This window comes from Ambystoma mexicanum, chromosome 11, assembly GCF_040938575.1.
Source record: "Ambystoma mexicanum isolate Mex_15411 chromosome 11, UKY_AmexF1_1, whole genome shotgun sequence".
Lineage (NCBI taxonomy): Eukaryota > Metazoa > Chordata > Amphibia > Caudata > Ambystomatidae > Ambystoma > Ambystoma mexicanum.
The window spans coordinates 1,460,440,940-1,460,453,903 of record NC_090934.1 but is presented as its reverse complement, the minus strand read 5'-3'; the positions used below and the strand labels follow the sequence as shown (position 1 = coordinate 1,460,453,903).

At 53.2% G+C, this 12,964-nt stretch overlaps 1 protein-coding gene across 2 annotated transcripts in view; it reads left to right on the top strand.

Annotated features, from left to right (window-relative positions):
* Window positions 1–12,964, top strand: part of IQCH (IQ motif containing H) — a 1,923,049-nt gene that overhangs the window by 1,792,580 nt on the left and 117,505 nt on the right. For both annotated transcript variants that reach the window (XM_069625132.1, XM_069625131.1), the window contains one exon: window positions 10,033–10,094. In XM_069625132.1, the coding sequence (XP_069481233.1) occupies window positions 10,033–10,094 (62 nt within the window). The remainder of the gene's footprint in view (window positions 1–10,032; window positions 10,095–12,964) is intronic.

Below are 12,964 nucleotides of genomic sequence, written 5' to 3'. Positions count from 1 at the left end.
AGTGCACCTATCTAAAGTCTTGTAATGTGTAACCTTCTGCTTACTTACCAGCGCCCAGATACCTATGGGTCAGGTGCGCTTTACAAATAAAACAAACAAACAAACAAACAAACAAACAGAGTGTCAGGAGAACCGCCACTTCTCATGAGGTCACCCGCCTCCTTTCCAATGCCTGCTCTGTGTCTAGAAACAGACACAGCACCTTTCACCTCCTACCCTGTGACAATCCTGATCTCATTTTCATCACTGAAACATGGTTCTCTGATGATTTCGAACCAGTCGCACACATGGCTTTCCCCCCTGGCTTCTCACCGATCTCCCACAATAGACCTTGCAGAGGTGGCGGAGTACAAACCTCACTTCTCCATCTCACTCATCGAAACCCAGCCATGCACAGCTAACTGCAAATCCCTTCTAGTAAGACACTCTACTACCAACTCTCTCTCACAGATTCCTACTCATCTGCAGGCCATCTGGATATGACAGACATTTTGCCAACAGTCTCTACTACTCGCCAGCTACCACTCTGGTTAACCACCAAGCATTCACGCTACTGGGGGACTTTAACATCTGGTTTGATGTGCCCAACAACCCCATGACACAACCCCTGGTTGACAGCCTAGAAACACTCAACCTTGCCTGGCATACCACAGGTACCACTGACACTGGAGGCCCCACCCTTGATACAATCTTCAGCTCCTCCGACCTTGTCTCTGTTTCCAGTCCCAAACCCCTCATCTGAACAGACCACTCAGCCATCCCTTTCTCTGTCCTCACACCACTCCCTCCACCACAAATGCTGGAATAAGGTTGTTACTTCCTGACCTGGCTGAAGCCCTGCTACGCACTCCCCCAACACCCACAGCCTCAGATAGACCTTACCTATTGAAATCCTTTGACTCTAGGCTTAAAGAATCACTACTTCCTCTCCTCCTCTCCCGCCCCGCCGCCTCCAGCATAGGGCCATCCCCCAAATGGTTCACGCCACACCTGAAGACTTTCAGAAGCCAAAATAACTCCCTCGAGCGCAAATGGCGAGCATACAAAAACGCTCTCAGCAGGTCTGTGTTCACCCTTCATCACCATAACTCTAAATCTGAGATTCGAAAGGCCAAAAAAGCATACTACAACAAACAAATACTAAACTGCCAGAGCAGCAGCCAAGAGCTCCACAGGATCATCTCTGAAGTTGTGAAGCCCTCCTGCGCAACTGCCCAAACCACGTCCACACAAGCGCTCTGCGAATCCCTTTCCCAGCACTTCTACAACACAGCATTGAACAGGACGACCACCTTTAATACTGAACTTTCCAGCCTCATGCCCTGTCCTACATCGACGAATCCTGATTCCACTGCTCCGACACCCTTAAGGCTATCCTTCAACTCTTTCAACCCCATCTCGAGCGATGAGTTCCTCAAACTACTGTCCAGCAGCAGACCCTCCGGGTCCCCCCTTGACCCTTGTCCCATTTTTCTCCTGAAAAAAATCTTCTCCACCTGTGCAAGAGAACTTGCAAGGACCATACTGAACGACTCCCTCATCTCTGGCATCTTTCCTGAACCTTGTAAAATAGCGCATGTCAAAACGCTTCTGAAAAAAGCATCTTTCGTCCCTCTTGAGCCAATGAATTGCAGACCCATCTCCAATACCGGATTCCTGGTGAAAATCATCGATCGCACTGCATACTCTCAGCTCAACCGTTTCGTCGAATCGAACAACCTTCTTGACCCTGCTCAATCAGACTTCCGGTCACGCCACGGAACAGAAACTACTCTGATCTCGATCTGGGATGATCTCAAAGTCTCCGCAGGCTCTGAGGGTTGTGCAGTACTGGTTCTCCTTGATCTCTCAGTAGCCTTTGACACAATTACCCACTCTTTCCTCCGTGACCGACTCCCTAGGAATTGGGGGCTTGGCACTCAACTCGATCGCCTCTTTGCTCAACAACAGGAAACAAATCACTTTCCTTCCCCATTTCAACCGCTCACCCCGTGAACGCTGGAGTACCCCAAGGTGCTTGCGTCTCTGCTCTCCTGTTCAACCTGTGTTTGACTCTCTGCCAGGTATCCTCCACACACACTAACTCACCTGCTATAACTAGGCTGACGATACCCAAATTATCCTGAGAATCCCCAAAACAAGCATCGATCCACGACCCGACCTAGCAGCTTGCCTCAGAGATATAGACCAATGGATGACAAGAAACCACTCCCTTCTAAACCCAGGAACAACAGAGATCATGGTGTGCGGCAATACAGCCCTACTCACGCAAACACTCCCATGGCCCCGCTCCCTTGACACCCCCTGCCTACCTCCAACATAGTCAAAAACTTTGGCTGTACTATGGACTCAGGCCTACCCTTGTGCCACCAGATTAATAATGTATCAAAATCCTGTCACTACCACCTCAGGCTGCTTAAATGCATTTTCCCTTCTCCAGCATGGGGTCTGACATGGATTCACATGCTCAAGAACATTCCCCGTCGTCAGGCTGGGAATCCTCGGTAAAGAAAAAACCAGTATCAGTTTCGTTTCTGATCTGTCTTTCGTAGCAATAACCAATCACTGGTCTCTGCGTCATACTGACCACAGCCAATGACTGCCCTCTACCTAAGCACCGCCTCTGGCAGCCATCTTCAGATTTTTACTGCACGTTCATGTGTTGGGATCCTCGTGCTATTGCTCTCGAGCGTTAGTGCTATTTTTTCACGTTTTTTCTCAAAAACTTCGTTTTTTCGGTCAAAAGAGCCTCAAGCTCCACCGAGACTCCATCCGATCAACGGGGACCCGTGTCGGATTCGTCTACGCCCCTCAAGGGTGAAGATTTCATCGAGCTACGCTTTTGGAGGACTCCAGAAGTTTCTCAGGCCCGGTCATGGCCCAGGAGAAGGGAAGCTCGACGCCCGGAAAGCTGTTCAGGGTCTGCCCTGGATGCCAGCTGCAAAACGTCTTCAAGGAGGACGAACACTCTTTTTGTCTTTACTGCCTACATGAGGACAAGACGCACGTGGAGAAGGACTGTGCGTTTTGGAGCAACATGTCGGAGCGGACCATGAAGGACCGCCATCAACGTCTCGCCAACTGGCTGGAAGGGAAGAGCCCGTCCGGCGAGAAGAAGAGGAAGAAATCCGAGCGGTCTTCTAAGACCTTTGAGGACGCCCCGGCGACGGGGGTCCAACATAAGGCCAAGCACCGCGAGTCCGCTGGCACCGGGAGCGCCGAACGGTCGGGCTCTACGGGCGCCAGGCTGGGCGCACCCTCCCCGGCACCATCAACCACGAGCCAACGCTCTGGGTCGGGTAAGAGGAAGGCCGAGCACCCGGCGAGGCTCCTGGAGAGGCCCCGGTCGAGCTCGAAGGCGGAGGGGGAGCGAGGCAGTGTCCCCCCCTCAAGGATAAGGCGGTGAGCGCACCTAAGGTGGTGAAGGCCTTAATCCATCCGGCCAAGCCCTCTATCGAAACTGTCGCGGCGGCCCTGGCTCAGCCTGTGGAGGCTACACCAGTGGTGGCGACCTCGGGGCTCAGAGTCTCCCTGCCACCTCGGAGGGAGTCCTCTTTTGTGCCCATCGATAGGACCCCCGTGAAATCCCCCATGGGGAAGAAAAAGGGGGGGCAGGGCGTCGTCGTAGATTCGGCCTCAACATCGGACGAGGAGCTGGTCGAGGTCTTAAGCCACGGCCTCGGCGTGGAAGAAGACCGGCCCGTCGGGAGGGATCCCGACGCAGGTGACGACGACATCGTCGAGGGTACCGACGGGGCCCCTGATCGCCCATCGGATTCCCCTCTGCCAGCGCCGCGAGACAACTCGGCGGCCATTTTGTTGGCTATACAGTCCTTATGCTCAGAGATAAGGACGACACTACCGTTGCCGACGGAACCTCTCCCGTCGGGGGACCCAGAACCGGGACCTTCTGGTGTTCCCCCTACCAAGAAAAGAAGGATCCACCCTCTGCCTCCTTTTCAGCCGTCGCGCCCCTTCCAGCCCTCCTCCCCGTCCACCCGAGGGGATGATACGGGGACTGACACGGCAGCGACGGGTACGGACGACGAGGTATACGATGAGGATGTACCGTCGTCGCCTCCCACCAGGGCTTCTCCGCCCGACGAGATTGGATCGTTCCACTCCATGATCACCAGGGCATCCGAGCTTTTCCAACTCTGCCCTGATGAGAAGAAGAAGGAAGGTTTCCTTTATCAGCGGCGCGAGGCCAAGAGGAAGACGGTCCTCGCAGTGCCTCTATTGGACGACATTTGGGATGAGGGCCTCACCCTCCTCAAGAACCCTTCCACGACGCCAGCTAGAAGAGACCGGTACGAGAAAAAGTACCGGGTCCCGGACACGGCCCCCCTGTGCCTCCGGGCGGAGCCTACCCCGGACTCCGTCGTCTCCGCGGCGGCCAGGAAAAAAGCGGGGGGGGGGTGCGGCCTCCACATCGACTTCCCCACCGGACGGCGAGGGAAAGAAATTGGACGCTATGGGACGCAGAGTCATCTCGTCTGCAGCGACGACGATTAAAGCGGCCAACGCCTTGGCTATCGTGGCCAGCTACGACAGGGAGCTCTGGTACAAACTGGCTCCCCTGCTGGACTTCTTGCCGGACGACAAGAGGGCAGAGGCCCTGGAGATCCTGCAGGAAGGTGAGGTGGCTTCGGACCACGCCATTACCGTTGCGACGGACATCGCCGACACTGGGTTCCGCCAGTTGGGCAACGGCGTTTGCCTTAGGCGGCGTGGATGGCTCAAGGCTACGGACTTCCGTCAAGACGTTCAGACCAGAGTCCTGGACATGCCCTTCGATGGGAACAACCTGTATGGGAAAACAGTGGACGATTCCCTTCAGGCCATTAAAGCGGACACCGAGACGGCCCGGGCCCTTGGAGTTCTGCAACAACGACGGACACCCTTTCGGAGCAGCGGAGGCAAGGGTGCCTCCAAAGGTTCCGGCGGCGGTTTCTCCACCTACCGTCAAGCGGCCCGCTCGTCGTCTCAGGAGGCCTACAGAGGACGAGGCAAGTCTGGCGGACCCCGCCGTCGTCGCCAAGGAGGTCAAGGCGGCAAAGCCTCGTCGAAGCAGGATTGAACCGGCTGTGGGGTCGGGCCCCCACCGAAGCACCCCGGTGGGAGGCCGGCTGGCGAGCTTCGTCAGCGTGTGGGAGTCCATCTCCACCGACCGTTGGGTGCTGGACGCCTTGGCCCGGGGCCACGCGCTCGAGTTTCAAAGAAGGTGCCCGCGTGTCCCCCCCGTGGCCAGGAAAGAACTTCACGTCCCTCAACTTCTCCTGGAGGTAAAGGCGATGCTCAGGAAGGGCGCCATCGAACTCGTCCCAAAGAGGCTTCGGGGCTCCAGAGTTTTCTCGAGATACTTCCTCGTGAAGAAGAAGACGGGGGGGATGGCGCCCCATCCTGGACCTGCGACGTCTGAACAAGTTCATCAAGGCGCAAAAGTTCCGGATGGTCACCCTCCAGCACGTCCTGGGTCAGCTGGAGGAAGGAGACTTCCTGTCGTCGTTGGATTTGGAGGATGCCTACTTCCATATTCCCATCCTAAAGGGGCACCGAAAATTCCTCAGGTTTGTGGTCCAAGGGCGTCATTACCAGTTCAAAGCCCTCCCCTTCGGACTACGGTCGGCACCCAGGGTGTTCACCAAGTGCCTCGCACCGGTGGCGGCGCAGCTGCGCCGCGAAGGGATCCACGTCTACCCCTACCTGGACGACTGGCTCATCCGAGCCAAGACGAGGGAGCTCGCCGTGGTTCACACGGCAAGGACCGTCCAACTTCTCACGGACTTGGGATTCTCCGTGAACTACGCCAAATCCCACCTGGTACCCGCGCAAGACGCTCTGTTTCTGGGAGCGAGGCTCAACACAGTGTCCCTTCTGGCCTCCCCGTCGGAGGAGAGGACCAGGACCATCCTGGGCAAGGTGCAGCGGATGTTGGGGGCCGACGCGGCCAAGGTGAGGTCCATCAAGTCCCTCCTCGGAATGATGTCTTCCTGCATCTACCTCATTCCCATGTGCAGGCTCCGGATGCGCCCGTTGCAGGAGTTCCTGGACGCGCGCTGGATCCAAACGACGGGCAGCTTCGAGGAAAGGATCACACTCGACGAGAGTTTCCGACGAGCGATCCGGTGGTGGGGCACCCGCGCGCATCTGACGGCGGGCATGGACTTCCAGACCCCAGCCCACCAGGAGACAGTGACCACGGATGCCTCCCTGGAAGGGTGGGGAGCGCACACCGAAAATCTGCACGCAAGAGGCCTTTGGCTCCCGACGGAGAAATCCCTACATATCAACGTCCTGGAGCTCCGTGCAGTGTTTTGGGCCCTCAGGTCCTTCCTTCCGTCCCTCAAGGGCAAGGTGGTGAGGATCTTCACCGACAACACCACCACCATGTTTTACATCAGGAAACAGGGCGGAACCAGGTCCCCAGCACTGTCCAAGGAGGCGCAGGACCTGTGGCATTGGGCAGTCGCCCAAGGGATGTTTCTGGTGCCGTTTCATCTGGCAGGGATAAAAAACACCATCGCTGACTCACTCAGCAGGGAGCTGCGCTCGTGCCACGAGTGGGAACTACGGCAGGATCTAGTGGATCGCCTCTTCCGACGGTGGGGCACACCCCAGATCGACCTGTTCGCGACGGCGACGAACTCCAAGTGCCGGAGGTTCGCCAGCAGGTTTCCCCAGGCGAGGAGCATGGGCGATGCTTTCTCGTTCCCCTGGGAGGGCCTGTTCCTCTACGCGTTCCCTCCTTTGCCACTGCTAATCCGGCTTGTCAACCAGCTCAAGAGGTCACGGTGCAGGATGATCCTCGTCGCACCTGCGTGGCCGAGGCAGATATGGTTCCCGGACCTTCTGGACTTGTCAGCGTCCCCGCCAATCAAGCTGCCGGTGGACGCGGATCTGCTCTCCAGGGAAGGAGGTGCCATCCTCCACCACAACCCGAAATTGCTGAACTTGCAGGCCTGGCTCCTGCAGCGCTAGAGTTTGGAGGATACGACATACCGGCCGACTGCAGAGAGGTTCTTGCAAAGGCCAGGGCGTCCTCGACTCTTAAATGCTACGGACACAAATGGAAGAGGTTTTCTGTCTGGTGCCACGCACAGAAGATTAACCCTCTACGGATTACGGCTCCCCAGGTACTGCCGTACCTGCTGACGCTGGCCAAAGCTGGACTGGCACACGCGTCCATCAAGATTCATCTTGCTGCGATCTCCCGATACACCAGAACCACGGGCCGGTCGTCCCTGTGGTCTCATCGTCTGGTGAAAGAGTTCATGAAGGGACTGTTCAGATCGTTCCCGCCGGTGAAGGCGCCGGCCCCGGCGTGGGAGCTCAACGTGGTGCTGACCAAGCTCATGGGACCTCCGTTCGAGCCTCTGCACTCGGCCCCGTTGAAGTTTCTGTCGTGGAAAACAGCATTTCTTGTGGCCATCACCTCCGCACGACGGGTGGGAGAGATCCAGGCTCTTTCCTGCAAGGCCCTGTTCTTGACTTTTCACGACACGAGGGTAGTGCTCAGGACGCACCCCTCCTTCATGCCCAAGGTACCGTCGGACTTCCATCTCAACGAACCCTTGGTGTTGCCTGTGTTCTTCCCGTCGCCTTCGTCGCCGGCTGAGAGGACTTTGCACTCGCTGGATGTGGCTAGAGCGCTGAAGTTCTACTTGGACCGCACAAAGTGTTTTCGGAAGACGTCACAACTCTTTGTGAACTTTGGACCTGTCAATCAGGGGAAGGCTCTCTCGAAGGCTTCCATTTCCAGATGGCTCTCCGGCTGTATCATGTACTGTCATCGGTTGGCAAACCGACCGCTGCCTGGCCGTCCGAGAGCCCATTCCACCAGAGCGATCGCAGCTACCACGGCGTTCCTTTCTGGTGTGCCCCTGCTGGACATATGCAGGGCTGCTACGTGGAGGTCGACGCACACCTTCACAAAATTCTACTGCGTCGATCGGGATTCCAGGGAGGAGTCCAGGGTCGGCCAAGCAGTGCTGCGCAACCTGTTCGCCTGAGGTGAGCCTGGTGAGGAGGTAAGATGCTTAATGTTGAGTTTGATGTAATGCTTAATGTTGAGCCTTTGCCACCTCCCGTGGTTGTGCATGTGTGTACTGCTATGTATTCTTTATTCATGAGCATGTGAATCCATGCCAGACCCCATGCTGGAGAAGGAACAAGTTACTTACCTGTAACTGTTGTTCTCCAGCATGGGTCTGGCATGGATTCACATGCGAACCCTCCTGCTTACCCCTCTGCGGCTCTTCACTTGGTCATACTGCCACTTCACGTGCTTCCAAATCTGAAGATGGCTGCCAGAGGCGGTGCTTAGGTAGAGGGCAGTCATTGGCTGTGGTCAGTATGACGCAGAGACCAGTGATTGGTTATTGCTACGAAAGACAGATCAGAAACGAAACTGATACTGGTTTTTTCTTTACCGAGGATTCCCAGTCTGACGACGGGGAATATTCTTGAGCATGTGAATCCATGCCAGACCCATGCTGGAGAACAACAGTTACAGGTAAGTAACTTGTTCCTTACCTCACCTACCCCAACAGACTCGCTGCTATTATGTCCATTGTCATGTCCAGACTGGACTATGCAAACTCCATATATTTGGGTGCACAGGCATACCAACTTAACACACTCCAAAGAACCCAAAACACTGCTGCCAGACTCCTTCTTGCACTGGGGCAAAGGGATCACATCTGGCCTGCTCTCCGCACCCTTCACTGGCTCCCGATTTGATGAAGGGCTGCTTTCAAAATCCTATGCATCACCCAGCAAGCAGTCCACAAGACCGGCAAACCTACAAGAGAACATTATGCCCTACCACCCAACACGCACGCTAAGGTCCAACACGGCCCTCCTACTAGTGATTCCAACCTCCAATTCAGCCAAGATTGGAGGGTCCGCTTACTCTACCTTGGCTCCAACTCTGTGGAACTCACTGCCACCCCACATTAGACACAACCAGCACTGCATGGCCTTCCGTAAAGCATTGCAAACCTGGCCTTTTCCCTAAACCATAAAAGCGACTGTCTAGGACCGCCAAACACTCCGCTAATGGCAAGAATCTCGACTACCACATTACCTGGGAAAGTAATTACAGCCAACCAACAAGTGGTCCGAAGGATGCCGAGGGATGAGACCAAGGAAGCCAGCCAATGAGACATCAACATGGAAATAGGAACTGTTGCGGCACGGAAGCCAGCTTTAGTGACCTGCACGCTCTAGGATTTGCAACTGCTGACTCTCTGCTCCCCTGCTCTATTACAAAAGCCTAGCAACCTCTTGTGCCAACAAGTTAATCTTATCCACGACTGCTTCCCTAAAGCACCACATCACTATAATCGTATGCTCTGACCAGGCATGCTCACTGCCACCCAGCCAGTCAACCCCCACAGTCTAAAGACCAGAATGATGTTGGTCTTTATATATCAACCTGGAAACATGAGCTCTGCAGCACCCATAACTGAGCTTAATCACTATATCCTGGCATTGACGCTTGGCACTATCCCTCCAAGAGAGACAGACCACTGCCATTCAGCCAAATCTGCAAACTTTGCACCTCCACAATACCAGAGCACAATTGTCCCTCTGACAGCACAATGCGACTGGGCCTGCTCTTGCTAAAACGTACCCATCCGGAAATTAATAAGCAAAGCCACCTTGCCTCCTCTGCCACCTAGAGTTAAATGATAGTCATAGAGAGCAGTCAGAGTTCTAGGAAAAATGATAAGGTTCTTTTACTTTAAATAGAAGTTTAAATCAAATTAAGGGGTACACTCTTGCGGGCTTTCAGTTTATGGTCCTAGTCAAAACAAGTAAAGTCACACAGACAACATCTATGTGAGTAATGTTGCACTCTACTAGGGCAATGTGCTACCTAACAAGATGTTGCCCCCACATATATGTCATCAATGTGATACTTTCTTGCCACATTATGTGCCTCTAATACCGTTCGTGCACCCACCTGGCACTTGTGCTGTCAACATTATGAATCTTTAAAAGTAACCTTTTTTCTCATTTTAACAGGAGAAACAGGGAACTGTCTTCATACTCTATGAAAACCGCAGGAGGCAGCACCTGGGAATGTTGTAAGTTTGCACTTCACTTCGACCCAAAATTGATAAAGGTGGCAAAATGAGGGGAAGCCTGGGGTCACACATCATTTGTGCCCATCTCTCTCTGTACCAATTGCTTTGTGCATATGTATGCCTCTCCTCGCTCTGCCTCTGCCCCATAGTTCTCTGCTACTGGTTGCCATTTATTTTTGTGCAGAGCTTTATCCATGACATTAAATCTCTCTTTACTAACACTGTATGCCATCTCAATGTGTGCCTCGTCTCTTGTCTGTGCCCCATATCACCCCCTCCCTCCCTCCGTCCCTCCTTCCCTCCCTCCCTCCGTCCGTCCCCTCCCTTCCAGATAAGTCTTTCTCGCGGTCTTCCCCACACTGTTTACTTTGTTATTCGTCAATCTAATTGATATTGCCTTGTTGCAGTGAAGGTTGTGAAGAATGTGTGTTTACTCACCCTTTTGGTCGAAAGTAAAATGGTTGAACTTTTTTAATCTTTTTTTAACCACAAAAAGGTTGATGGTGGGTATGGGTTAGGCATAAAGTAAGGGAAGCTGGGGGGTAGGTGAGCCATGGGGGTCTTCTCCTACATTTAGTGGTAAAAGAAAATCAGCTTTTTCACTTTCGTACTAAAGAAATCTGTTGTTCTAACATATAAGCGTCTTTACTCATAGCTCTGGTTTTTAATGTGGATTGGAGCCTGGCTAGCTGTGGTTTTCAGTTTTATATGTCGTATGGTCGAAGTATGAAGTGGGTGCAAACTAAAGGGTACGATGTTCCTCTACTTTTAGGGACATCCGCTGTTGTTGCCTTAGCTTTTGTCACACTGAGTAATGTTCTTGGATGTCAGAGAAGGGCACTTTTTTTGTGCTTCCCCCCCCTACAGGGGTTGCCAACTAGGGTTCTGCTAGGAACGTTCAAGTGTCAAGTTTTGCTTCGCTATCTTGCAGGTGCTGGTTTGCTTTTGTTTATTCCAATTGCCTGCTTGGGATACTACCCCCATCAGCGTTTAAACATTTAGTCGATGGTGGGCATCAAATGTCTGTCTCCAACCCACTCATGATCTGTTTGTACTGTCTCAGAGAAGAACACGACACACAAGATGTGGTTTGTGTCAGTTGATGAACCCCAAGGCTCTTCGGGAGTGGGTGCTGAAACTCTTTTAGTTTTTCCACAAGGAAAAAGGTGACAGAAGGACACGTTCAAGGTCACAGGGCACAGAGCACCGAAAAGAAGACCGGTACTCGGTCTGCAAGGACAAAAATAAGGAGAAGCACCACAAGAGGTCTCGTTCACCTATCGGCTCCTCCAAACATCATTCATCTTTCTACTCGAAGAAGAGAAGTCACAGTTCCAGGGACTCCTCTGAGGAACAGGTGCTGCAGGTACCCTTTCCCACTCAATCCATCATTTCAGAGGAAGGGGAGATGTAACAAATCTGGAGACTTTGTCCCTTCTTCCCTAGGTGAAGCCACCCCCTTTGAGGCTACGGAGGCGAGTCTGAGCTGCAAAACCCTCCTTAAGGGTTTGGGCAAGCGCGACCTCACTGGGAGTGACTCCCCTCTAGGGGACAAGGACTCCCATTCCCATGGAGAGCTCCCTAGGTCCCATGTACCTTCTGCCTATGTGGGAGTAAAAGAAAGCGACAATAAAACTATGTATTTGGCTCAAGGTAATGCTGGACGTTTTGCCAGCTTGACAAGCTGTTGTGAACAACACACCCCTTCTCTTTACAGGAACGATAATAAAGGGCCAACAACCCTTGAATAGAGGAGGAGAATTCCAACAAGTCTGGGGCGTAAGATTGTTGGGACGGGGAGGAGCCGTGCAGAACAGTGGAGCCAAGTGCAGCACAGAGTGAAGTGAATGCCAGAGTAAATTGTGGGACGTCCGCCAAGCAAACATGCAAGGCTGAGTAAGCAGAGGCCACACAGAGCGGACAAGAGCTGGAGATGCTGCCCCGTCCAGGAAGTGGTGGCTGGAGCCCACAAAGTGTCGGCGAACCTGGGCACAAAGGGAGGACTGGGTCCTCTGCTCTAAACAAGAGAGCCAGCGGGAAAGGGCTGTAAGGGAGGCATGGTATCACAAGTATGACACTGATACAAGAGGTACAAGTTTCAAAACCTTTATTCAATTTTCGAATGCCTTTCCTATCTCTCATACAATACGTGTGTAAATGGGACTATGTATGTAAAGGAAAATCAGTGTTATACCAAAAAGGATCAAAGTGGCTGAGTCAGCTCTCCTCCCCACGCTGCACAGCACGGAGCAAGGCGGCCCCCGTAGAAAGGATGACGCACTCTGGTTTAGGTTGTCAAAACAAAGACAGTTCAAAACGTGGATCGAAGCACACCTGGCCTTCCACTTTAAAGTCACTTTTTCCAACGTTCCAAAAGTTATTTCACAGTTCAACAAAATGTTCATGTAGGTCTCCCTCCATCGGGCTCGGACGTCTCAAAGCTTTAACAGTTAACATAGGTTTCCCTCAGCCAGGCTTGGCCCTCTCAGTCAACAAGTACCTGATTCAGCGCAAATCTCCCTCAGCCGGGCTCGGACCTCGCAATCACAGCATTTGCAGGGGTTCCCTTCCCCAAACTTAATTCACATTCGTTAGAATTTCCCTTCCCCTAACTTATCACAATTCCGGTCTCCCTCAGTCGGACTAGGACTTTCCAATACTGTCAAAGACTTCCGAATGTACGAGGCTTTTACTATAGATCCCCGCAGGACCACTTCGACTTTCCATTCAGCTCACACTCTTATGGTATTTTCCCCAGTGTCTCTTGGTCTTGGTGGTTCAGTACCATAAGCACTTCCCCTTTTGCCGGGGTTAATCTTGACCATTACGCATTTCAGAGTTCTTTCACTTTGCTGCTTTATAACAAAACA